Raw genomic sequence first — 25,836 nt, 5'->3', positions numbered from 1 at the left:
GAATTCACGTCCTCTTGGCTCCTGTTTCTTGGTGAAAGATTTCCTCTCCTTTGTGCATACAAGAGGCCATTCTAGTTGGAATGGTCCTCTTAACCCTTGCATTCTCTACTTTTGATCCTGAGTGTATTCTTGCCTGATCATTTTTTAAAACAAACAAACAAACAAACAAACAAACAAACAAACAAACACATCACTGCTAAATTTAAAATTTAAAAGCAAATTTAAAAGAATGGATTAAAAAGAGTACAAAATTTTAAAAACTACAAAATATGAATGTGCTTCCCCACACTGGGTTGCTTCTCATTAAAGTATTATTTCTCATTATTAGAAATAAAGTATTATTTCTTCACGTTTCTCATTGAAGTATTATTTTCCATGGGAAATATTGTTTCCATTGAGTAAATATTTCTGTTGAAACAACTCTAATAAGTCTATTCAGTTACTGTCATACAGAGCTAGTCTTTATCTAGGAGGCTATTCAAATTCTAAAGTAGTTATATACAGACATATCAAAAATTCAAGTAGAATTCATTGCACATTTACTTGGCATAAGTAGGGCAAGCTGGAATAGTATGCGGGGTCCAGTGGAAAGATGAGAAGGAAAGACCACTTTATTTTTCACTTTTCCAGGAAAAGGGAAGCTGCCCCATGGTGTGCTTGCAAAATGTCTGAAAATGATGCTAGAAGGGAAGTGGAGAAGTGGAAGAGCAAAGGCTCATAGTCATCACGTCAGTGCTGCATATAAGAAACCAGCCTCATCTGGGAAGTAAATGTTTAGCTCAGCAAGTCAGTGTCTCTGCTTTATTTGAGAGAAGAGATATAGTGGATGTCATAATCAATGGCACCTCCCTATTAAATAGCAGAGTGTTAGGGTCTGCTAGTTTAGGGATTTTTCCAAAATAGCAACTGAAACCACTGCAAATTGAAACCATCATAAATCCAATCAAGAAATCCAGCGATTTATAGTGATATAGGGATTTATGAAAGGGCTTGGGACTTCCACTAAAGATGTCACCTTCTCGGTAGTGACACCTGCCCTGTGGAAAGCCTTCCCATCAGATGTTGAGGAAATAAACAACTATCTGACTTCTAGAAGACATCTGAAGGCAGCCCTCTTTAGGGAAGTTTTTAATGTTTGAAGTTTTATTCTGTTTTTAGTGTTCTGTTGGGAGCCGCCCAGAGTGGCTGGGGAAACCCAGCCAGATGGGCAGGGTATAAATAATAAAATGATTATTTTTTTTATTATCACTCCAGGATTCTTTGGAAAAATCAGAATGATTATACTGGTTTAAGTGTAGAGTGATATCTACTCAAAGTATTCATCAGCTTCAGTCCTTTCTCTAGTAACCAAAGCTTATTTTAGTATTTGTTTTGAAATAGATCACTTTCCTTTCTGACTGTATGTTAACAAACTCAAATAATGAAATAAGCTTTGACATAAACTTTTTGCAATATGCCAGGCCATTCACTTAATGAGTTGAACTGGCTGATTGGACCCCAGACTGCCAGGGTTTCAAAATCTACACTGCAAGTTTTTGTCACATCAGAGAGTCTTCCCTTCCTGTTGCCCCCACAGAACACAATTCACACGGACAGGTCATCAGAGCGAGCTTTACTGCTGGCGCGGCTGGTTTTGCTGAGCCTACGTTTGTCGTGGAAGTAGCCATTGGGAACCATGGTGGGTGTGGAGCTATTGGTGGCCTCCGAAGTCTGAGAATAGTTAACTTGGATAAATGGAGCTTCCCTGTCTACATCGTCTTGGTTGTGAACCCTCTCCGTTGCAAAATTGGCAGTGTTCTGCTGAGAGGCCATTTTGTTGCTGAAGGGACTGATAAATTTCCCACCAGGGTTGGCCAAACACTGGTTAAAATCTGGAGGAGGGGTACAGCTTTGGGTCATCTTTGCTTGGGGATCTGTTTCCAGTTTGCTGGCGACTGGGCTGGGGCTGCGTTTGTAAGAAGGGGAGAACTTCTGCTTGGCTTTCTTCCATCCCAAGTGATATAGTTCAGCCAGGCTTAAGAACAGGGAGAGTGCTGCTACAGCCAGCATGAAAATGATAAAGATGTTCTTCTCAGTTGGCCGAGAGACGTAGCAGTTGACTGGATGGGGGCAAGGCTTCCGTTGGCAGATATAGAGCGTCTCAAGGAAGATTCCATACAGCATGTACTGCCCAATGATGAATGCTACCTCCATGGTGGTACGGATTAAAATGCTGCAGACGTAGGTGTTCAACAAAGTGCCTTGAAGAATGATCCTCCCACTTGGCTCATCCCAGCAGGACAGCTCCGCCTTCTCGGGCGCTTGGTACTCCTGCTGGTGGAAAGAATCTCCCTTGCTCTGCATTGCTGTCGACGCTTCTTTGGCCTCCTTTAGCTTCCTCTTCTCCTCCATGCGCACTGTGTGCATTGCATGTCCCATGTACAGCAGGGAAGGGGTGGAGACAAAGATGATCTGGAGGACCCAGTACCTGATGTGGGAGATGGGGAAAGCTTTGTCGTAGCAGACGTTCTCGCAACCCGGCTGCCGGGTGTCACACATGAAGTCTGACTGTTCATCTCCCCAGGAAGACTCTGCGGCTGTGCCCAGGACAAGCATCCGGAAGATAAAGAGCACGGTCAGCCAGACTTTCCCCACCACTGTGGAATGCTTGTGGACTTCCTCCAGGAATTCTCCTAGGAAGCTCCAGTCACCCATTTTGGCTCAGCAGAGAGACTGGCCTCTGAGGGAGAGAGAGGGGAGAGAGAGAGAGAGTGTGTGTCTTACAGATATAATCTTATTTATGCATAAAAGTATTTCTGTACAGTGGTACCTCGAGTTACAGGCGCTTCAGGTTACATACGCTTCAGGTTACAGACTCCGCTAACCCAGAAATAGTGCTTCAGGTTAAGAACTTTGCTTCAGGATGAGAACAGAAATTATGCTTTGGCAGCGTGGCGGCAGCAGGAGGCCCCATTAGCTAAAGTGGTACCTCAGGTTAAGAACAGTTTCAGGTTAAGTACGGACCTCCGGAACGAATTAAGTACTTAACCTGAGGTACCACTGTACTTCCATATCATCTCATATCAGGGCAATGTACGATGTTACAACATATAACACCATTTTTTAAAAAAATTAAAAATGCAAATATTTGCCAATAAATAGTACTTCCTTTGTAGACAGAGTGGCATTTAAAAGGCTCCAAAACTGCCACAAAAGCAACTGTGGAAGCAGATAAAGGCAACTTTTTTGTGTGTAGATAAAGCATTATACCACTTCATTATAGTATACTGAAGTAGGATAACTAAGTCAAAGTACTTCTGGAAAATTGAAAAATGTGTCACTTGGTCTCAGCACCACCAATTCATATTTTGCCCCGCTGTGTTATTTTAGTTGTTTAATCTAGCAAAGAAATTGATTAACAATATAATAATCCTAAGCACGTCTACTTAGAAACAAGTCACATTGAATCCAGGGGGGAGTACTCCCCAAAAAAGTAGGCAGAGGATTGCAGCCTAAAGCTTGCAGTTCTGCTTTTTTAATACATCCAAGCACCTCTGTAATCATATCACAAGTACTCTCAGCCACCTTGCATGGGACCACTCGTTCCTAAGTCTTTGGTCATACACCCATGCCTGTCTACCATGAACTCACTGTGCGATGACCTCATTTAACCTAGTAGCCAAACTCTCCAGTGTTTCCATTCACCACACCTCTACTTAAGTATCTATTTCCCTTCCTCAAAACAGTCCCATTGTAAGTTGGGCAGCAGAACACAACTTTGAGTGAGCGAATGCTGTTCATTTGAGAGCGGGCACCTACACATCTGGATGTTGCAGTCGACATCCCTATGGCACTGTTTCTTTGAGATCACCCAGCTATAAAAACCTTTTGTTACCTTCTTTCAGAGGAGGGAAGTTTTCCCTTCCTTGTTTTCATGGCCATAACATCCTTTCGCTTGTGGTATCACATGCACTGAATGAGAGGGAAGACAGAGACACCGTACTCCATTACTCTTTGCTCCAGACAAAGCAGCGTCCTTGACAAGCAAAGAATAGCGAAGCAGTTTAAAGAACTCCCTGTTACGAGGTGGGCAGGCCATTCCACCCATGTGAGCTTCTGCTTCAGAGAACTCTCTTTGTATGAACTTCTGTTATTTGCTGTGGAGAAGCCAAGAATCCTTCACTTAAAACACACACACACAGAAACCTTGGAGGCCTAGCTAAAATTGGATCTGCAGGGATATAAATAGCAGACCTCAACAGCCAGCACTATGTTTTCCCACAAGGAAGGTGACCAAAGACAGCCCTACAGAAGAGGGTTAGTGATTAAATGTATTTTTTTAATGCATGGCTATTTCCCTGCCATATGGTACATGGAAATCTGTTGGCTGGTGCAAATATGAATGAAAATCTGTATGGCCAATATAAATTGGGAAACTTGACTTTTGAGGTTTGATCTCAGTATACGTTGGACCCTTTCCATATAGATCTCCATTAGGAAATGAAATCCCCTAGCAATGGGGAAAAGGGCCTATATGAGTCTGCCTTCAGGACTTTCTCTGTCAAATGCTTCTTGTGATGGGTGCTGAAGTTGATGGGTGAAATTAAGATATTACAATATTCACTGCACAAAAGGAATGCTTGAAGCTAAGCCCATCTAGTATGGATATTCTTTAACAAGGATGCCTGTTCAAAAGGAAAACATTGATGCTGTTTGCTTTTGGTGCCTTTTAGATGTTATAGCAGAGGCTTTGGAATAGTTTTTCCATAGCTTCATCCCATGGTGTGGTTGTAACATTTAACGGTATGGTACCGTGCAAACAGGGCCAATTGTGTTGGTTCCTGATTCTGGTTCAGCTACGATCATATATGAAGGATTTGCACAAATGGCCCCACCTATGCAGTGCTGAGCTTTTAAACATTATGACAATCTTTCTCACACTTTCGTCCCCATATGTTGTTGGACTACAACTCCCATCATCCCTAGCTAGCAGTGATGGGACTTGTAGTCCAACCACATATGGGGACCCAAGGCTGAAAAAGGCTGCATTATGGCCACACTATAGGATGAACCTCATGGAAGAATAACTTCATATCTGGAAGTTAACTACTGAAAGGACTTTTACTGTGTTGGCACCCATGCTAGAAATTTCTCCCAAGGCAACTTTGCCTAGTGCCTTTAAATTTTGAAGTATCAAGAAAAGGTTTTTCCAGTGTGAAAGTGTGAAATGGTTTTTGTAAGTGCCCTGAGAGCTTCTGCCCCAAAGTGGGACATAAATCTCTCAAAGAGACACATACATTTTAATTGAAATAAAAAGTGAATCCCAGGGATGACTTACAGCAGGGCAATCAAAAATCAATGCAGCATTCAACATTATGTTGCTGCATTTTAAAACTGTACCAAATAAACGACATACTTAACAATAATCAATCTAGAACTCACCCTACAAAGGTAAAGGGAGAGGGGGAAAAGACGCTAGTTGTCTTTGAGATGCTCTGAAATTTCAGAGAGTCTTCTGACTCATCATTAAAGTGCTGTAAGAGTCTCTGTTGTTTTGCTGAAACCACAGAGTTTATTGTAAAACAATTGAATTGGAAAGTATACTCCAAAAGCTTCCCTCCATGTTTTTGAATGCTGTGAATATACTGAGTTGAAGGACTGCAAGCAAAGGATAATGCTAAGTGGCGTTATCATACCTTGGGTGTGAGTCTGCTGAATGCTGCTGCACAAATGGGCGTTTTACTTCGTATCTTTATCAGCGAGTTCAAAGCTGACTGAACTGGCATGTAACAAAGCATGTAAATCTTATGTCTGGTACTAAATTGGGAGGTGTTGGATACGCCAGCGAGGACAGCCAAATAATACGGATGAACCTAGGAAGATTAAGAAATACTGTATTGACATAGTTTGAGTGCGGTGGAAAGAGAAGACTACATCTTCATTTTTCAGGCTGTATTGTGGTGCAGTCAGTAAAAGGGAGATTGCTTTTATTTGTTTATTTAAGTAGACGCAGGGAACAACATGGATAAATGCCTCGTAGCAAAAACTTAGCATGATACTGGTCTAAAGAAGGACTTCATACAGCTTTCTCAGCATTATATGGAACATCTGAATTTTGCACAGATGCATCACAAGCTGTATTTCTTGAATTCCATGGTGCTTGGCTCCACTGTTTACTCTACCCCCTTCCAGTCTCTTTTCATGTACGTGTGTGTATGTGTGTGTGAGAGAGAATATCTAACTGCGGGTAACACTCCATGCATCACAGTGGGCTTTAGTTCACAAAAGCTTCTGCCATGACTTCTGTGTGAGTTTTAAGGCACCATATGTTTGCTGGCTTGCTGAATCAATGGTGTTTAGTTTATCTTTTTTACTAGAACCTCAAGATTCATCAATTGGAGCTTGTGGTTTGGGTGCAAAACAGTGGCTCAAGAGGCCAAGTAAATTACCTATGAGTGCAATGGCCTGTATATACGTAAGTACAAATCTAGTTCACTACAGATCAGGGATTCTAACTACCTGATTTAGGGTGGGGTAGGTAAGGTATTGTAACTTGTACTGGGAGATAGGAAATCCTTACATTGCAAATTATCCAGCAATCTACCAATAGATCCTGACCTTCCTTTCTCCCATACCTGTTCTAGTAGACAAATGGACAGATGTTTCTTACTGACATGGGTCAATATGTCCACATTCTAACCTACATACAAATTAGCTAGAAAGGGGAAACATAACATAATCCAGAGGGGGCTGGGCTTTTAATTTTTATGGGAGCAAATTAATCAAACACATTTTTGAGCAGTTTTGCTTTTCAGTAGATATTCACCCAATATTTAAATATCGGAGCTTTTTATTTTTTAAAGTCTCCTTTGAAAAGGAGGGGAAATCAATTTACTACTTTTTCATTTTGGTTGTCTGATGAGATCTTTTGGTCTGTTCTTGATCCCCACTGCTCACGTAACTGCTCATCCGTTCTCTTTCTTTCAAGTGCCGTGATGACACAAAGGAGACAAGGACAGTGGAGGAGGGTATGTGAAATCAGCCTACAGGCCAAAGAGAAAGGAGCTGGAAGAGGAATGATTGCCTGTGCTGGTATGTTTCAGATTCCTTCCAACCGAGTCCTGACATTCCCAAGGGCAAAGTACAGGGATAAAATAAAATGTATGTGATAAAAATAATGCATAACTTGTTTGCAACAGTGAGAATACTTTGCATAGTTCCCAAGAGACTGTGGATTCAGAATCTCACTATTCTGAACTCTGAACCCTTAGGAATTGTCTCACCATAGGAAAATCCAGAGAGAAGACACAGGGGCAGCTGAGACTGTTCAGTTTGGTGTCTGATTGGTTTTATATATAGTCCATCACCCAGAATTTGCTAATATAGGAACTGCTACAAAGAGGAGCCATGTAATATTATTTGTGCTAGAACCATAACCAGGGAAAGAAACAGCTATCTGATTTTTCAAAGACATCTGAAAGCAGCCCTGTATAGGGAAGCTTAAAACGTTTGATGTCTTACTGTGTTTTAGTTTGTTGGAAGCTGCCTCGAGTGACTGGGGCAACCCTGCCAGATGGGCTGCATCATCATCACCACCACCATATCTGGACAGGCAAACATACTCCTCTGCTGCTGCAGCCTCTGGTACAATGTAAAATGTTGAGTACCAAGCATGAAATAGCCTGATCAAGCATGTGCAGTTGAGAGCCAGTGTGGTGTAGTGTTTAGAGTGCTGGACTAGGACCCGGGAGACCAGGGTTCGAATCCCTACTCAGCCATGAAACTCACTGGGTGACCTTGGGCCAGCCGCTCAATCTCAGCCTAACCTACCTCACAGGGTTGTTGTAAGGAGAAAATGAGGAGGAGAAGTATGCAGGCCACCTTGAGCTCCATGGAGGGAAGGTGGAGTATAAATGTAATAATAAACAAACATGCAGACAAACACCTCCCACGTGCTGGTTAGGGTTTTGTACAAAGGCTGAGGGGAAAGAGTTCAAATTCTCAATACCATACAGCAGTCGTGAGCCTACCACTAACTATACCTAATGTACCTCACAGAACAAGTCTAGTACTTGTGGTCTGTTAACTGGAATGAAATTGGACACATTCCAAGTGCAAGCACAAGTTTGTGATGATAGTATTTGGGGATCAGTCCTGATGGAATGGTACTTTTTATTTTCCCTGACTGAACAGCTGAGGGTAAAGAGGGCCTCGATTTTTCCAGAGACCTAACATACATGGACTGACATGCAAATATCTACACATAGATACATTAAAGAGGAGTGGGATAATATATCACACACACTCACAAATCAGACATCTAGTTTCACATGGGACGTGCACTACATAATCATCATATGGGAATTTATTGGCAGAGATATTGAGGAATTCCAAACAAAAAAGAAATTAAAAAGTGGGAAATCAAAAGAGCTGTTTCAGCTGAATTCAGATCATGGGCAAGTTGGCTGGTTTTGCACAGCTTGCCTCTAGTAATAACCACTTCAAAAGAATAACAATGCAATTGTACTTGGTGGTCTAACAATGCCCCCCCCCCATCAGCCTGGTCCAAGAGCATTTGGTTTCTCTGGTCTATTCATCTTCCCATAACACCCTGACTATGATGAGGCCAGCTCCAGCATTCTTATAACTTAAATAAAGAAGAAATTTCTGTTAGCAAGACCACTCATCTGTCTCTAACCATAGGTAGCCCTTGATCTCTAATTCTATGCACATGTTCTTCTAAGTCCCATTAAATAAAGTAGGACATAGTCTCAAGTCAAAATGCCTCAGAACAGTCTCTTGGTTTCTAGAGGTTAAGGCAATTAGAAGAAAGCTCTTGTCCTGTCTTCTACTTCCAAATCATGTGACTCCCCCCCTAATATTAGTGTATGTGCAGACTTCATCACCACCACTAAAATATTCTTTTTATGTAATGTTTTTTATTAGTTTTCAATTACAGTCCAATAATAGCCTCATTATTTAAAAAAACCCAATTTATAATGCAGTTGTTAATACCAATCGTTCAAATACCGAATTATATAATTTAGCCAAAGAGGCCCCCCCCCGCAAGGTAGATTTGATGGTTTGATGATTTTCTTTATTTCTGTGTTCCAAAATCTTATTAATTTCAATCACATTTGTAATCATTTTATTCACTTCATAAATAATAAAGGATGGGGACGAGTCAGCTCTAAGTCTCCATCATAAATCTTTTGCAAAATAGAGCTTCCCTTCCTTTTTCAACACACACAATTCCGTTTGATGCTATAATCCATATTTATAATCCAATTTATTCCATACTTGCTTGTATAAATATAATTTGAACTAACATTCAGAGGATGGTTGCTGAATCATAAATTTAGAGAAGAAAACTTTAAATAAAGAAACCGTAGGCTCCCCTCCCACTGTCTTTTGCACCAAATGAAGTCTTATCTCAAGTTCACACTTTAAAGTCCTTGCAGTTGGTTTGTTCCACAGTTTGTGATCTCATCTCTTCTAGTATGTGCCTGTACTTTAGTCCAATTAAGCTCTAATTAACAGGATAACCTCTGCTTCTTAATGGTGGTGTTGGAGGGTTTTTGCCAGGCAAAGGGCTTTTATACTCTGCGCCTCCCTGCCTCCCACATTCCATGCCGGAGCGAGAGCCAGGTACCAAGACGAACTGCGAGTGAAGCCCATTCCCCACTTTCCTTGGGGGGAATTTGCAAGGATAATTACTCTCAATCATCCTCATTTTTCCTTCGCCAACAATCTCCCGCTGTCTTGGAGGCTACCTCCATTAAGTCAGAACAGACCTGGAAGCTACCCCTAAAATATTCTTATTTAGATCAGGCAGTTTAGCAGCACACTTACCTGGGAGTAAGCTCCAAGGAATGCAATGGAACTGCTTCTGAGTAGAGTATGTATAAGATAGTGCCGTCAATTTTACTATGCATGTAATGAAGAGCAAATATTCTACAAAATGCGCACATACAAAAAAGAAACAATGTAAAGCTTCCAACTATATCTAGCAAGAAGAATCCAGCCATATGACAGCAAATTTCATCTCTAGTGGTTATAGGTTTCTGCAGTTATCAGATAGCCTTCTCAGCAACAAGAATCCGTTTAAATTAAATAGCATCAAACTCTCTCTAGGCATTAAAGCTTTCTTTGGTTATCAGATATCAGTGTCATATGAAAAAGCTGAACTAACAGGAAAGCATAAACGGCTTACTGTTTAGGAGATAATAAAAACTAACAAGGACAACATTCATAAGGACGTGAGCTTTCTCACATTAGATGGACACTATTAAACAAGGAAAAATACTTCAAAATTATATAAATAACCCAGCACATGTCGTCCTTTTTCTGTAAACAGAGAGAAGGCGGCTGCCTCACTTCAGATTTCTGATGGTTCTTACTATTGCTTGTTTTAAATTTAAAGAAAACCAGTTCCAAATTCTTACTCCCTGAGCTTCCCGCAGTTTGTCACATTGACCATTTTACTCACCTGAATGGCCTCTTGTCTTTAAACGACTCGTTGTTCTGTTACTTCGTATGGAGTCTTACCATGGAGTCTTTGGACTTTTTAACCATCTTCCCACTGCTTTCTTTTTCCTCCTTTCCTTCACCTGTGGTTTCTCACACCCCCTTTGTATCTCCTTCCTCTATGTATACCCACTTCCCTCCTCACCCTTTGTCTTTCTCACTCCTCCCCTAGTCACTGTTCTAGAAAAAGGAGTCATTTTATAGGTTTCCTCCACCCCTTGTCCGCTTTCCTCCGAGGTCTTCCCCTTGTCTCTGCAGGCCTGTGATGCTGACTGTTGCTCTTCTCACTTGTCAGGAGACACAAGCGCTGCACACCAAGCGCTCTTCAAATAACAGGTCACTATCTAGCTATCCTTGAAAGTCAGGAACAGTGATGTCCCTTCTGCAACCAGAGCTCTCTGAAGGCAGTTTTACCCGCTGAAGACAGGAAAGGGTTAGGGTTGAGGGGTGGAGGCAGGCTGTCCCTTGTTGATTCTGGAAAGCGCAACCAATCAAAGCATAATTCCTAATGTTCTGAGATTCCCTTATTCTGACAAGAATACTTTCCAGCAAGCCTGGTTGGCGGGGGGGGGGGGAGCAGAGGAAATACGCATGTACATAAATCAACATTTGTGCATGGGTCAAAAGTTAAAAATAGAAGGAGCGGGTTCTGGACCGTGTTTGCAACACGAACAGCCTATTGAGAAGAACGTAGAGAGTGACCCAGCATCAATATCAACGCTTCAGAGGAGAGCAAGAGCTTTGCTACAGATGATAGTGCCAACTGAGGGATGTTACCTGTAGTAAACAGGTTTTACTTGGGCTTGGTGTGTGCTAGGAAGATTGAACCACACTTCAGTGTGTGGCATGCCCTCCGTTTTGGATGAAATATTGTCCTTTGTTGACTTTGAGACTCCCACCCTGTCCTCTTTTTCACTTCTGTCCGTCATACTTTCAAATAGTGAGATATTCCCCACAGTGTGGGAAATGTGAGGGGTATGTCTGAAGTTATTCTCATATGTGTGGCTTCTAATAAAACATACATTGTTCTGCTATTATGAGTGTTATGTTCTCTGCCTAAAATGAGAAGGCAGTCAGAGGAGATCGTCACAGCAGCCATGAAGTCCTGAGCCACCCCAGAGCCAGTCGCCTCAGTGTGGATGTTGAAGTCCCCTAGAACCAGCAGTCTGCGAGTCCTCAACACTGCCTCTGAGACCACAGTGAGGTGGGCGGTAAACCAGCAGAATTCCTAATCTGTCCTGATTTCACAACACCAGAAACACACACACTAGATCCCTCCCCCACCTGACTGGATAGAAGGCCTGGAGAGACAGAGCTAATTTCTATAGACCACAGCAACTTCCCCTCTCTGATCCTCAAGTCTGGCCTGATGCCGTACCATATACCCAGGTGGGCACAGCTGGGTGGGACCAACTCCACCCTCTTCATCCACCCAGGTGATACAAGCCAGACTGGCCTCCACAATCATGAATAAAGGAGGTATTTATATGGCAGCTTCCAACAGTGAGATATGCATAAAGTGGCTCACAACATAATAAATTGGTGTATTATTTAATGCAAACACTGAAAGGGGGAGGTTGGGGGAAGAAAGCAATATTGTTGCTTTGTGAAATGGCCAGTTGTAGCTACATTAGCCATGCATCTCAACTGGCACCCCTCAACTGTGAACCTGTACGCCGCCTTCTCTTGGAATTGCAACACTGAATTTTTTAAATGATCTTCACTTCAACTATGTCTGACATTATGAAATTGAACTCAGGTTCTTACACACCTCTAGACAAATCAATCAATGTGATGCTATGTGCTTAAAAGGGGTGTGTGTGTGTGTGTGTGTGTGTGTGTGTGTGTGTGTGTAAAGGGTGTCTGTGTCATAGAATGGTGAAAAAGAATCTTTAGCCAATATGCAGAAAAAGACTGGAATATCTTTTTCTTGCCGTGGTTTGTTTGTGTGATTTGGAATGGGGAATATGGTGCGGTACTTTACCCTTTCCCTACCTGCCAGTTTCCTGCTTCAGATCTCTCCCCAAGCATCTTTTACTCCCCAAACTCCAAGTCTGTGTTTATGCTTGGAGACCCCATTGCAGAGTCTAATGGGGAAAAGTTTGGAGTGGGGAAAACTTTTTGATCAGCTTCAATTTGGCCAGAGAAAGCTAACTTTCTTGTGAAGCTCTCCCCTACTCCATATCTATTGTTAATAAACATTTATATGGCAGTTTGTCCCTTTGCAGCAAGGAAAGAAATGCATTGTCTCAAGGAGGATGTCTTTTACAAATGCAAATAATACTTAAATATGCATTTGATTTTTAGGCTCAGGGAAGAACCTGTGGAGTCATGACACATGGTTATTCAAAAGCCCATGTATAATGCAAGAGTATGAGCTCTTTTTGACTTGCATATAAAAGACAGAGCAGCAAAGCAAAGCATGAACATCCATTGCATTATTCTACACATTTAGTTTGATAGACTGGCCCAGACCATTCAGTCATTGCTAGAGGAAGAGAGAAAGCCCCAAACTGTAATGGATTTCATGATGATGTGATGACAGCAAGGAGGAGACACATTAGGTGCAGATTGCCTAAACCATGGTGATGTCATGTAATATGTACAAACATTCCAACTGTCTTGGGGAAAGTTCACAGTAATAGCTTGCAGCTTCAGTTTGGCTGGAGAAAGCTCTCGTCGATCCTAGGGCTGGACAGGAGGGCCTAGGCAGGGAGAATGCAGTCTAGAAAGCTGAATGTGGAGAGTTTTCAGGAGGCAGATGGGCTAAGGAGTAGATGGTAAGCCTAGGGTCCAGATGGGGCTGAGCTGAAGAAGGGAAGGAACTGAACTGAAAAAACAAGAACCTCAGAAGAGAGTAGGTGGAAGAAGATGAAGCCTGCAAAAAAGTCAGGGAACTGGGGAAGCAACTGTAGAAAAACATTCCAAGGCCTAAATATAGAAGGAGCTATGGGGAGGGCAGGGGGAGATGGAGGGAAGGGAGAGATGAATCTGCTGGCCAGGCTCTATAATGTAAAGAACACATATATATCTTGGAGAATGGCAGTGGTAGAGCATCTTACATGCAGAAAGTGTCAGGTTCAGTCAGGTTTAGCGTAGATTGACCAAGAAACTTTATACTGTTTCTTACCATTTGTTCAAAAGGGAGGTCTCTGGAACCTCTGAAGACAGGATTATTATTCATAGAGAGCTGTCAAGATTGTTGCAAAGACAAAATAGGAACTTCCCTTATGTGCTGCCCTGAGCAGATTGCAGGAATAGTAGCAGACCTTTGTGACAGACTGATAATACTTCACAACAATAAATACATTGCACTTTCTACCTTTCTGAAGAGTAAAACTATGAATGGAAGAAAGTGGCTGGCGCAGTGAACTAAGGGAAGGGAAAGTGTGAAGAAAGGGTATTCACTACCCATCTCCTTTGGGGAAGAGCCAGAGCTCAGTGGTGGGTCACGTGTTTTGCATGTGTAAGGTTCAAGGTTGAGTCCCTGGCATCTCCAGGAAAGGCTGAAACCATGGAAAGCCATTGCTAATTGGTCTATAGACAGTATTGAGCTAGAAGGGAAGCGGGTGGTGCTGTGGTCTAAACCACTGAGCCTCTTGGGCTTGCTGATCGGAAGGTCGGCGGTTCAAATCCCTGCGACAGAATGAGCTTCCGTTGCTCTGTCCCAGCTTCTGTCAACCTAGCAGTTCGAAAGCATACCAGTGCAAGTACATCAGGGGTCGGCAAACTTTTTCAGCAGGGGGCCGGTCCACTGTTCCTCAGACCTTGTGGGCGGCCGGACACACACACACACACACACACACACACACACACACACACACACACACACTCTCTCTCTCTCTCTCTCTCTATATATATATATATTGGGGGGGGGGAATGAACAAATTCCCACAAATAACCCAGAGATGCATTTTAAATAAAAGGACACAGCATTTTATGCAAGAGCACCAGGCAAACCCAACAAATAACCCAGAGATGCATTTTAAATAAAAGGACACATTCTACTCAGGTAAGCCACCCCCCATGACTCTCCCCTCCCTTCTCCACAGCACCAAATAAGCCCCGGTGGCTGCTTATCTGTGTCTTGCGAGTGGCAGGGGCTGGTGGCAGGGGGACGATGAGCAGCGCACGAAAGGGCTCTGGAGAGGGGCTGGCAGCAACAAAGCCCAAATTGAGCCTGCTTACAATGGCAGCCGCTCGAGCGCTAAGGCTTCTGTTGCTGGCACCAACAAAGCCTAGTCCCCTTCCTCTTGGCTCTAGGTAGGGCGGGGAGAAGCCAGGAGGAGGGAGGAAGGAGGCGCTGCTGAACATGCGTGTTGGCACAGCCTGAACAATCAGCTCCACGCCAATCCACACGGTGATCCACACGGCCTTAGTCTGCCTGCCCATGGAGTAGCTAAATAGGTACCGCTGCAGCGGGAAGGTACACGGCGTTTCTGTGCACTCTGGATTCCCTTATGGTGTTCCGTTGCACCAGAAGTGGTTTAGTCACGCTGGCCACATGACCTAGAAAGCTGTCTGTGGACAAATGCTGGCTCCCTCATCCTGAAAGTGAGATAAGTGCCACAACCCCATAGTCGCCTTTGACTGGACTTAACCACCTTGGGGGTCCTTTCCCTTTCCTTTTTACCTAACTGAGCTAGATGGGCCAAATGATCAGTCTTAGTGTAAGGCAACTTCTTATATTCTACTGTTAAAGGAAGACCTCTCCTGGCCCTCTTCATGCTATTTGTGTGAACAGTGCAGACACATAGAAATAAAGCTGTGTCGGCCAGATTGTCCTATCTAGCTTGCTTCTGAGTTGGCAGCTTAAGCTACTCCCTTTGTCTCATCCAAGTTGGTGGCCATCCCTGCCTCCTTATGGCAGTGAGTTCCACAGTTAACTATGCACTGTATGAAGAAGTACTTGATTATATTTGTCTGGATCTTCTAACATTCAGCTTCATTGGATAATGATGAGCTCTAGCCTTGAGACGGAGGGGGAAAATTCTCTATCCGCTTTATCCAAGCTGAGCTTTTCCCATGTCTCTTATTTGCCTTGTCTCTAAGCTGAAAAGCCCCCAATGCCATAGCCTTTCCCCATAGGAGAGTTACTTCATTCCCTTGACCATTCAGGTTTCCATTTTCTGTTCCTTTTCCCACTCTGCAATATCTATTTTCCAATACATGGAATTTGCATTTTTCGCAGTTCGTGCACACGGAGTTGACATTGCCGTTGAACTTTCCTCTACGACTTCAAGGTCTCATTCCTAGTCAGTCACCGCCAGCTCAGAACCCATGAGCACCTACCTAAAATTAAGATTTATTTCCCTATGAACAAAAATGGAAAGATGAAGTAGTTCCCACCACAGAAGAATGGAATAAGCAAAGTGATGGGCTATGCTGAATCGGAAAAGTTAACAGCTAAAATAAGAGAACTGCTTTATGGAAGAATGGAAACCTTTTCCAGACTATTTAAAGAAATATTAAAATAGGGTGAATTTGTGAGCAGGATTTGAACTATGAGCAACAGAAAGAACGAGAGATTATTGTACAGTGGTACCTCGGGTTACAGGCTCATCAGGTTACATATGCTTCAGGTTACAGACACCACTAACCCAGAAGTAGTACCTTGGGTTAAGAACTTTGCTTCAGGATGAGAACAGAAATTGTGTGGCAGCGGCGTGCCAGCAGCGGGAGTCCCCATTTGCTCCAGGTTAAGAACAGTTTCAGGTTAAGAATGGACCTCCAGAATGAATTAAGTATGTAACCAGAGGTACCACTGTATTATGGTTATGATATAAAGAGGGAGGATAAGGTGCAGCAAAAGGGTAGAAGTTTTTAAAAATGGGATGGGAAGTTCATAAAACAAAAGAAAAAATATTACTGTATTGGCCTGAATATAAGCTGCACCCGCAAATAAGCTGCACCTTCGAAATTCGGCGGCTTGGGGGAGGCTTGTGAGTGGTGGGCAGGCAGCACGCTGTTGCCCCGTGCTCCTGGGTTGCTCTTGGGGCGGGGGGGGGAGGTGGGGAGCCACGCTGCTTTGCTGGTGGAATAAGGTCCCAAATATAAGCCACACTTAAACTTTTCACAATTGGAATTTGGGGGGCCTTCTATATCCCTCAGATTGGGTAGTTCAGGATCAGCCTGAATTTCTCCAAGGGATTTCCTACTGGACAGCTCAGCTGACCTGAACAGCTGAGAGAACTGAGAAGTGGGGAGTCTTGCTAAAATGAACAAATTCAGGTGAGAATATTGTGCATGAAGGCCTTGCCCTTCCATGTGCTTGCATGCATAATTCTTTCCTGTTTCTTCACCCATTCAGCCGAAGTTAGAAGCCAGGAAGAATTACAGATTTTTATTTTTTTCAAAGAAAACAAACCCACTCAAAAATGTATTTTAGCACGAAATGATTAGTTTAAGGACAAGCTCTGTAAGACAGATGTAAACACAAAGACTACAAGGCTGAAAGAATTAAAATTAAATTATTCAACTGTACAGAGATTTTTCTTTTTTAAAATGTGAATCTTGATTGTCTTTCCTTCATAGCTCTCCACTGTGACTTTAAAAATGTCAAAATCTGGGAAATACTCAAAATTTAAATTTTACCTCAAATGGTGATATCTGAAATTCAGAAATGAAATCTGAGATCATCATTCAATTTTCAGGAGTATGGTCAATTTCATTAATGAATATGATGTAAATAAAGTTTCTATATTCTGTTCCATGTGACCTATGCTATCAACTATTGATTGCTACAGCCTGTCCAGTGTCATATTTAATGCTGATTTCATGTCAGCTGCTGCATTTCAGATGCTGTCAAGTGATGACAGCTTTTGCACATCAGCCATCAAAACTTGAAAAAATGCTAACTACTTCATGTCAACTGTCACAGATTGTCCACTTATGTGCATTGAACCTTATGCAGCATTTTAATTTAATGCTTATACTCCAGCAACTGTTTGAGGCATTTGATTCTAAATAGAGAACACATTCCTTTGCATAGATCACTTCTGGAGATTAAATCCTATAACTTTAGATTCATCGTCATTATCTTCATATTATTCTCCACTTATATACCTTAACAGCCTCCCTCTCCCACAGCCACAATAGATCAGGGCAATCAGTCCACTCAGAGGTACAACTGGTAAAAGGGGAAATAAGACCATCCTATTTGCATAATGGGTAAGAAACAAAATATCTAGTTTGCAAAGTGGTAAACCAAAGGAAATTATCTTTCCTAAAGTAAGGACTTCCCCGATGTGAACTTTGTATTAGCTACTGCAAAAAAATTCAGTACTTGTAGCTATTTTGCACATTCTTTATGTTTTTCCCCCTTGTTATCCGCCAACATTCATTCAGTTAAAGCTGCAATTCTGTGCACAGTTGAATGTAAACTTCACTAAATGCATTGTGACTTACTACCAAGTCAGAGAGGAATTCCTTTCTCCCCGCCATCCCAGAGCAGAAAGTGTGATTTGGGATGATGTGTGATTTGGGCAGCACATCATCTTGAATAAATAAAATCTGCTCAAACCTCATTAAACAAAAGAATTTCAGTGTAAGACCCCAAAAAGAACCTACAAAATATACTCCCCCCCCATTCATTTTATCAGATTTTCGATAGACAGAGGTAGGGGCACAAAAATAGACTGATGAAGAGGTTTCTACTAATAATTTAGCTTTGGGGTTGATCTTTGGACTTGCAGGAACATACCTTCTCTGCTTGTATATCCAGGAGGGATCCTTGTCTGATGGAGGACTCTTCAGATTGGATAAACAAATCTCAGAAGAGTGTCAGAGCAGCACGTCTTCTTATCAGGCAGCTGCCAGGAGGTTCCCAAAAAACCTGAAGGAAGCAGGCTGTAGGGTCTCCTAGCTTCTGAGTGCCGTGTGACATGCCCCAGCAGCTGTCGGGCTCCTATAGAGTCATCGTGGTGGATTGGGTTATAAATGTGGTCCCAAGAAGGCTTTATTGTAAGCAGTGACTTGGCTCTAGCCGAGCACTTCCTCTGCCTCCCAGCCTCTCTATTTTTAATGAAGGAATCTGGGGCTATCGCAAAGGAAGTCAAATTGTTTTAGGAAAACAATAGCAAAGTAACTAAACGTGTATTGGTTTCCTCCCTTGGGGTCTGCGATGGAGTTGTCAATTGGACTGAAAAGATGGACGTACTGTTTGTTTAAAAGACTTAATTCACTGGACTAAATCAATCTAGCTTATGTCATTTTTTTTTTAAAGAGCGAGATCGTAGACTGATATGGAAGTGAAGCAGCAGCTTAAAAGTGCAAGTAAGATTTGATCGTTAAGCTATGCTTTTTAGAGTTTGTGGTTATGAAAGGATTGGCTTGTATCCAACAAAGTTGTTCCATTAGCACAAGGACTTCTGCCTGTGGAACTAGACTTCTTCTCCCTCTCCTGCTCCAGAAGGTTGGGGGAACCACCCCCAAAAAGATTGGGGGTATGTTAGAGAGCAAAGGGAGAGGAGAAGAAAAAGAAGGAGTCCTGTTGTGCAGGCAGAAGTCCTTGTGCCAATGGGATGACTTCATTGGAGCCAACCTGTTGCCTCTAGACCTAAGTGTCCAACTCTCCCTAATACTTACTGTACCTGCAATGTTTCCCCACTTGAGTCATTCCATGTTAAGTCTAGGCTTGGAACCCAAATACCTGATGCCACCAGCTTTGCCAGCCTTCCCACATCTTAAGACAAACGTGGACAACCTGATGACCTCCAGATGTTTTGGACTATGATTCTTATCACCCCCAGCCAGTCCAACTGTGCTGGCTAGCTGGGGCTGGCAGGAGTTGCAGTCAAGAACATCTGGAGGGCACCAGTTTGGCCAAGGCCATTTTAAGATCTTTAGAAGAGGCTATAAGGAGTACCTTCAGAGCAGGGGTGGGAAAACTTTAGGCACCTTGGATTTAGGGTGATTTTTACTCAAACCTCAAGATGTACCAACCATAGCCAGATACACTTTCCTAGAATTAAGGAACAGGATGTGTTGAGAATGTGCTGAGCCCAGGAATTTGTTTTCTCTATCAGAAGGGAGTCCACAGTCCTGCCACCTTTTGCTAAACAATTGGGAGTCGGAATGCTTGCTGATCTACTGCACATCACTTGGAGATCTACTAGTTGATCCCAATCTACCTTCTGCCCATCCAATTGTTTGCTATATGATTGTTCTGGGATACCCTAGACAAGAGCAGATTTTATTGCTAGATATGTCTTGTGCAACTTGCAATGGTGTGTTGCATAAAGGTACCCAGAGAAAATATTCACGGGTTTAGATGTGCAACACATGAATAAGATGTATATGTTTTTATTGTGCCTAAACCCTGTTTATGGAAATGCCTCATTTGTAGATGATCCCCCATTACATTTTTTTTTTTAATAAAAAAATTACTGAACAAAAACTTCCACAAGTGAACTTCTGAAATGTCCATTTGCGATTGGGAATAGTTTTGCATTGGCAAGTTGACAGATTTGTGTAAAAGGGAACCTCCTGTTTGTAAACAAGCATTCTGTCTATTGTGACAGTGAGTAGACTGCTCCAAAGTGCTGTGCCCTCAAGAAATTGTTACCAGTCAGAGGATATCACGGGAGTCCTGGAAATGGCTGTTTCCACAGAGCTGCCAGCTGAGAAGCCATCGGCACTTTGGAATGCTAAACCTTACCGGGCTCACTTCTGGAACATCTGGTGCAGGAGTCTTTTTCGAGACTACCTGCCAGCCTGCCCATTTGCTACATAAATGAACATCGCCTCCAGAGCCAGGAGCAACAAGAGCTTCCACTAGATTAATATTATTCAGTTTAGATGATGAGGGACAATTGGAAGTGAATGGAATTGTCTGTACGCATAAGAAAAATACAGGCCTTTGCTGCCATAAAGCAGTTCCTGGCATCATTGGCATTCACTTTGCATCTCTGTCATCATCATCAGCAGTTACAGATAGGTAGCCGTGTTGGTCTGCCATAGTCAAAACAAAAAAAATCCTTTTATTGTTTTGTATCATCATCAGCAAACTCTCTTGATTTTGGGCCCACTAGATGTCCCTAAGTGTCGTATTGACTAGAATAGAGGCATCAACCCCTTCCCACCCATGTGATCTGGTATCTGCCCACTCCTTGCAGTGAATGGATTTTGGAAATGTTAGTTTCACATTCTTGACGTCTCTCTCTTTTCTTGTGTTGCTCACACATAGGGCATTCAACCTGACCTTGACACCACATTGTCCAACTAGCTTTGCCATCCAATAACTACATGTTGAGCATGGTTGTCAGCAAGGATTCCGTCCACATGCACATGCTTTGACCCTGCCAGTCCCAATGGGCACAAGCCCCACTACTGATGAGAAAGATCGCCACACTCCAAGTGCCCTCAAATGAGTAATGTGTCCCTGGGGCTTCCAATCAAGCACAGCAAAGATGCAAAGTTGTGATGCGAAAGTTCACGAAGAAGAAGAAGAAGAAGAAGAAGAAGAAGAAGAAGAAGAAGAAGAAGAAGAAGAAGAAGAAGAAGAAGTAGTAGTAGTAGTAGTAGTAGTAGTTTGGATTTGATATCCCGCCTTTCACTCCCTTTAAGGAGTCTCAAAGCGGCTAACATTCTCCTTTCCCTTCCTCCCCCACAACAAACACTCTGTGAGGTGAGTGGGGCTGAGAGACTTCAAAGAAGTATGACTAGCCCAAAGTCACCCAGCAGCTGCATGTGGAGGAGCGGAGACGCGAACCCGGTTCCCCAGATTACAGCTCTACCGCTCTTAACCACTACACCACACTGGCTGCTATGCAAACTCATACTTTCCCTCAGGATGGGATGGGCGCTTCATTTCAGTGTTCTTGAATGGCTTGCTTGGTTGACCTGCTTATTTTGCTAGCCATCATTGAAGCCCCAGGTGACTCGAAGGCTCCATTTCTCACTTCTTGCCCCCAGACCCTTCTTTGTGCCTTTGACTGAACATTGGAATGCTGAATGTTGGGAGATTCAGGACTTCTTCATGCAACACATAATTAAAACTCCGGAGCACACACCCACAGGAAGCAGTGATGGCCACCAACTTGGAAGGCTTTAGAAGAGGATGGTGGCTGTGCCCTGCCTCTCCAGTTGGAGGCTGCTGGAAACCCCAGGAGGAGAGAGTACTTTTGTGCTGTTCTCTTGCTTGCTGGTCTCCTGCAGGTACCTGGCTGGCCACTGTGAGAACAGAATGCTGGGCTCAATGGGCTACTGGCCTGATCCAGCTTGCTCCGAGCTCAGACTGCATGTTTGAAACTGCTGTATTTTGTACCTAAGAGTATTCTAGCTGCTGCAAGGAATAAGGCATGAATCAGACCTTTGAATTGAGTAAGTAAAGTTTTTAAACTTACTTAACAGTGTGTGGTCTGTTCATTGTCAGAGGGGTAGAGAGGGGGGCAGGTGCTGCAAGCACACTAAATGGGATATGAAAAGGGGTCTAACAATCTATATTCCCACGTTACGCTACTGCTTAACTCTGTGACCATTTAAAACTTTGCTGGGGACTCTCTGCTGCTGGAGAGTGTGTTAAGCCCTGTGTTTTGAATCCAGGCATCCTGCCAATTTTTTTTGGTTAATTACTCACATGTGGGTCACAGATCCTATTTTCCTCCCACACAAAAGGTGCAGAGGAAAATGAACCGAGTGAAAACCAGATGTCATGTAACAGCTGATTGGGTAATGTGCAGAATTAGATATGATATATGTAATTGACACATCAGAATCCTGCCATTCCTTCTCACCTTCTTCAGCCCTTTAAACTCAGCTCCTTGGAGCTTGCATCATGTTAATACTTTACCTCATGTGATGAAAAGTATCTCTATTTACTTTTCACCACAGGCCTTGACATGTCCTGAAGAGGTTTCAGCAGAGCCAGGACAAAAATATTTCTGGGGGGAAAATGGGACCAATGAGCTTGCCATGTACACGTGTTGTAACTGGATCGGTCTTCCAGGGAAAGTGTAGGTAATTTTCCTACTTGGGACATAAATATATATATTTAATAGTCCTCATAAATGTGCTCATGCAAAATGGGTGGTGTGTGTGTGTGTGTGTGTGCCATTATCACACAATACTTAAGGGAGGCTGTTAGCAATCAAGTTCCTCTCTGGGTTACAACTTAGAGGAGGATTTCTTTATATTTATTATTTATATTTATTAAACTTTAAATATATTTACAGAAATATACAAATATTTACAATTATTTTGTGATGTCTACCTGTACATCTATCTGTATTGATATAATAATGTAGTAATTATCCATCTATATTCTTTTATTTGTTATTAGAATTTGAATGCCACATTTCAGTGTTCAAATGTCCCCAAACCACTCACATCAAAAGCACAGAACAACATAACACAATCCATTCATTCATTCTGGCCTTAATCCAAGCGAGAGTTAGGCATTCTTAAAGTCTATGCAACTTAGGTTGCCTTCAGTCAACCTACTTATGGTGCACTCATCCTGATTTGTTTGCAAAAAGTTTGCAGGAGGTTCAACAATGTTGGCTTTTTGTGATTGAGCATTTGTTCTGAATTGTCCGCAGAGAGAGTAAATGGCATTTTGTCAAGCAAATGCTACCCATACTGCCCAGTGCATTTTCCTGTCACTTACCTTATTGTAAAACGACCGGATTTTGGGAAGTGTGTTTGTTGTTCCAAATCAACTTTAATTGTACAATTTGAATTTGCTGGGGATGACTGAATCATACCTGAAAATGGCCTGGAAGCATCTTTAATGTGCTTAGGCAAGTGCACAACTTGGTGTTGGATTTGTGCCACTATCTGAGCCCACCCACCCCCAATCCAACTCCTGTGTACAGTATCGGTATCAACAGTATCACACTCTCCCCAGTATCAACATCAGGGGAGATTGTGGGAAAAGTGGGATTTGCCTGTTAGAAACTATTAAACAAAAAGAAGTGTTAACAGAATGGGTAGGGTGGATAAAATTGTGACTTTCACAGATTAGGAGGGTGAGGAAAAGCCCAGAGCCTGCCTTGAGGCATGATTTGGGGTATCTGCCTATTTGAGAGTGATGCATCAGTCCTGCATGTGATCCTCATATGGGCTAAGCAAAGCTTTTCGGAAAATTATTTTGTAAAGCAAAATAATTGTAAAGCAAAAAGAAATTAAATGGTTTTTCCAAAATCAAAGGGAACCAAAGACTGGTTAGCACAATGCACCCAGTATTTGCAAGCTTTGTTATAATGCCAAGTATACCACGGGATGTTACAACAGAAATGGCAGTTAACATAAATTAGACATGGTTTAAGAGGCAGGCGGAAGATTTTTCAGAGGAGCTTGAAAAGTGATGCCTCAAACTGTTTTCAAAGGCCTGTATTCGTTTTCCCCCTACATCCAAAAAGAAAAGAGGGCAGGCATGGAGGAAAATTGATTCTAAAATGTGGGTTGTTGTTTTTAAAATAAAAATAAAAATGACAAATTATAATTTGACTAGCATTTGGCAATTGTTCCTTGAGCTTTCAGATGAAGGACCTAGGAGTATATTGATATATGATGGCCATGAGCACTTTTAAATCCGACTAATTTCCATGATTTTGAATTATGGTGCTGGAGGAGACTCTTGAGAGTCCCATGGACTGCAAGAAGATCAAACCTATCCATTCTGAAGGAAATCAGCCCTGAGTGCTCACTGGAAGGACAGATCGTGAAGCTGAGGCTCCAATACTTTGGCCACCTCATGAGAAGAGAAGACTCCCTGGAGAAGACCCTGATGTTGGGAAAGATGGAGGGCACAAGCAGAAGGGGACGACAGAGGACGAGATGGTTGGATAGTGTTCTCGAAGCTACCAGCATGAGTTTGACCAATCTGCGGGAGGCAGTGGAAGAAAGAAGTGCCTGGCGTGCTCTGGTCCATGGGGTCACGAAGAGTTGGACACGACTAAACGACTAAACAACAACAACAATTTCTATGAGAGCATATACTTACACCCAATGGTCAGATAGATAGATAGATAGATAATACTTTATTCGGCTATAAGCCCACAAGGTAAAACAAATCAATAGATAAAATGGGTTGGGGTTTGCTGACCTCTTACTATTTCTGCAGCCTCTTCCAGATCCAGCATGAAATGTAGACTTTTCAGCAACTGAGAAGGAAGCCTTCTCACCCCTTGTGCTGACTGGAGCCAATCAGAGCGGAAGCAGATGAGTCAGCCACGGAGGATTGGCTCCTAGGTTCACTCTGCAAAAGGTGTGTGGGAAGAACACCAAGAAGTAGTTGTCCTGTAAGGATCCTAAGCTAAGCATTTAGGAACACTGGAAACACGGGGTGTTTCAGGAGTAGGGTGCGCAAGGTCCATTATATGCCATGGAGCTTTGAGGGGAAACACAGCTTAAGTCACTCCAAAATAAAATATTGTGGCACTCCGATTAATTGGCCTGTTTATGTGCACAGGAAATAGTAGATCTAGCTGAAAAGCCACTCATGGAGAACTGCTTTGATGGCTGCAATGCATCCCTAGTTATTATTATTGTATAATTACAGGATTATTGTGTAATCTTAGAAGGAGACAAGGCAGTAAGGGTGTGTGGCTGCGATGGGGCATGGCAATGGTTAATGTGAAGGGCCCCTGCCCATCTGATTTTGCCACTACGCTAACACTTATACCTCTGATTTAAATAAATAGGAATAAAAAGTTGTTAAGTCTACCATACTTTCTGTCTGTGTGTGTGTGTGCACATCTTGGAAATAGTTCCATTCTTTGGCACTAATGAACATCTCATGCATATTTCTTGATTATTTTATTGGGCCTATCAGCTGGGGGAGGGCTCTCAATGTGTCCTGTTGACTTGTCCCCAAATTGGTAAAACTGCTGAGCACTTTCATAGTAAGCAGTGCTGTGTGTCTTGTGTGTGGTTGTGGGTATGTCTTGGAATAGCGTGCTGATCTTGAAGTTGTTTGCTAAACGTTGGCTCTTCATTAACTATATAACTTGCAAAACTTTTTAGCATGTCTCTTCTTCCATTAAAAACTCATGAATGCTACTTTGCGCTTCAGGAATGGAGCTGGAATTCACATTAATTCAGAAGTTCACAAGCGAGAATTCTGTATATCTTCTTGAAAGTCATCATACCCTTGGCTAAAAAAAAAAAAGTAGAAATAAATAGAAAAGAGAAATGAACCTTGCCTGTTTTTGCGGCTTTCAGAAAAGGAAATTCATTAGTCATGTGTTCTAGACATATTCTGGGAGTGATATCAAACACGCATTCTTACCAATGTTATTTTCTGCTGGTTTGAAAAGAAGCAAAGCGCAGTGGTGACTTCAAGCTTTACATTTAACATCATTATTTTATTATTTTATTTTCTAAAAA

At 42.5% G+C, this 25,836-nt stretch overlaps 1 protein-coding gene and 1 long non-coding RNA gene across 6 annotated transcripts; one reads left to right on the top strand and one right to left on the bottom strand.

Moving 5' to 3' along the window:
* Positions 1-522: 522 nt before the first annotated feature.
* Positions 523-18,642, bottom strand: GJA5 (gap junction protein alpha 5). 2 transcript variants are annotated; one of them, XM_081907904.1, is made up of 2 exons: positions 18,209-18,642; positions 523-2,719 (listed from the first exon to the last, which is right to left on the bottom strand). In XM_081907904.1, exon 2 carries the CDS (start codon positions 2,692-2,694, stop codon positions 1,585-1,587), a length of 1,110 nt encoding a protein of 369 aa, XP_081764030.1. In that variant the 5' UTR covers positions 2,695-2,719; positions 18,209-18,642; the 3' UTR covers positions 523-1,584. The 2 variants fall into 2 exon arrangements, with proteins under 2 accessions (XP_081764030.1, XP_081764029.1); XM_081907903.1 differs by lacking the exon at positions 18,209-18,642 and adding an exon at positions 10,469-10,961.
* LOC309368105 lies at positions 16,605-24,137 on the top strand. Of its 4 annotated transcripts, none has more exons than XR_014167536.1 (4): positions 16,605-16,737; positions 17,596-17,676; positions 18,731-18,780; positions 22,339-24,137. It is a non-coding gene; the product is annotated as an uncharacterized lncRNA (long non-coding RNA). The 4 variants fall into 4 exon arrangements; XR_014167537.1 differs by lacking the exon at positions 22,339-24,137 and adding an exon at positions 21,421-21,571; XR_014167538.1 differs by lacking the exon at positions 22,339-24,137 and adding an exon at positions 20,693-20,891.
* Positions 24,138-25,836: the final 1,699 nt, after the last annotated feature.

The sequence above is a fragment of the Podarcis melisellensis genome (assembly GCF_964234715.1).
Source record: "Podarcis melisellensis genome assembly, chromosome: 4".
Taxonomy (NCBI): Eukaryota; Metazoa; Chordata; class Lepidosauria; order Squamata; family Lacertidae; genus Podarcis; species Podarcis melisellensis.
The sequence above is the reverse complement of the archived record's forward strand: the minus strand, read 5'-3'. Positions and strand labels throughout refer to the sequence as shown.

Excerpts from the sequence above, each read along its gene's own strand:
- GJA5 (XM_081907904.1), bottom strand. The coding sequence starts at position 2,694 with ATGGGTGACTGGAGCTTCCTAGGAGAATTCCTGGAGGAAGTCCACAAG.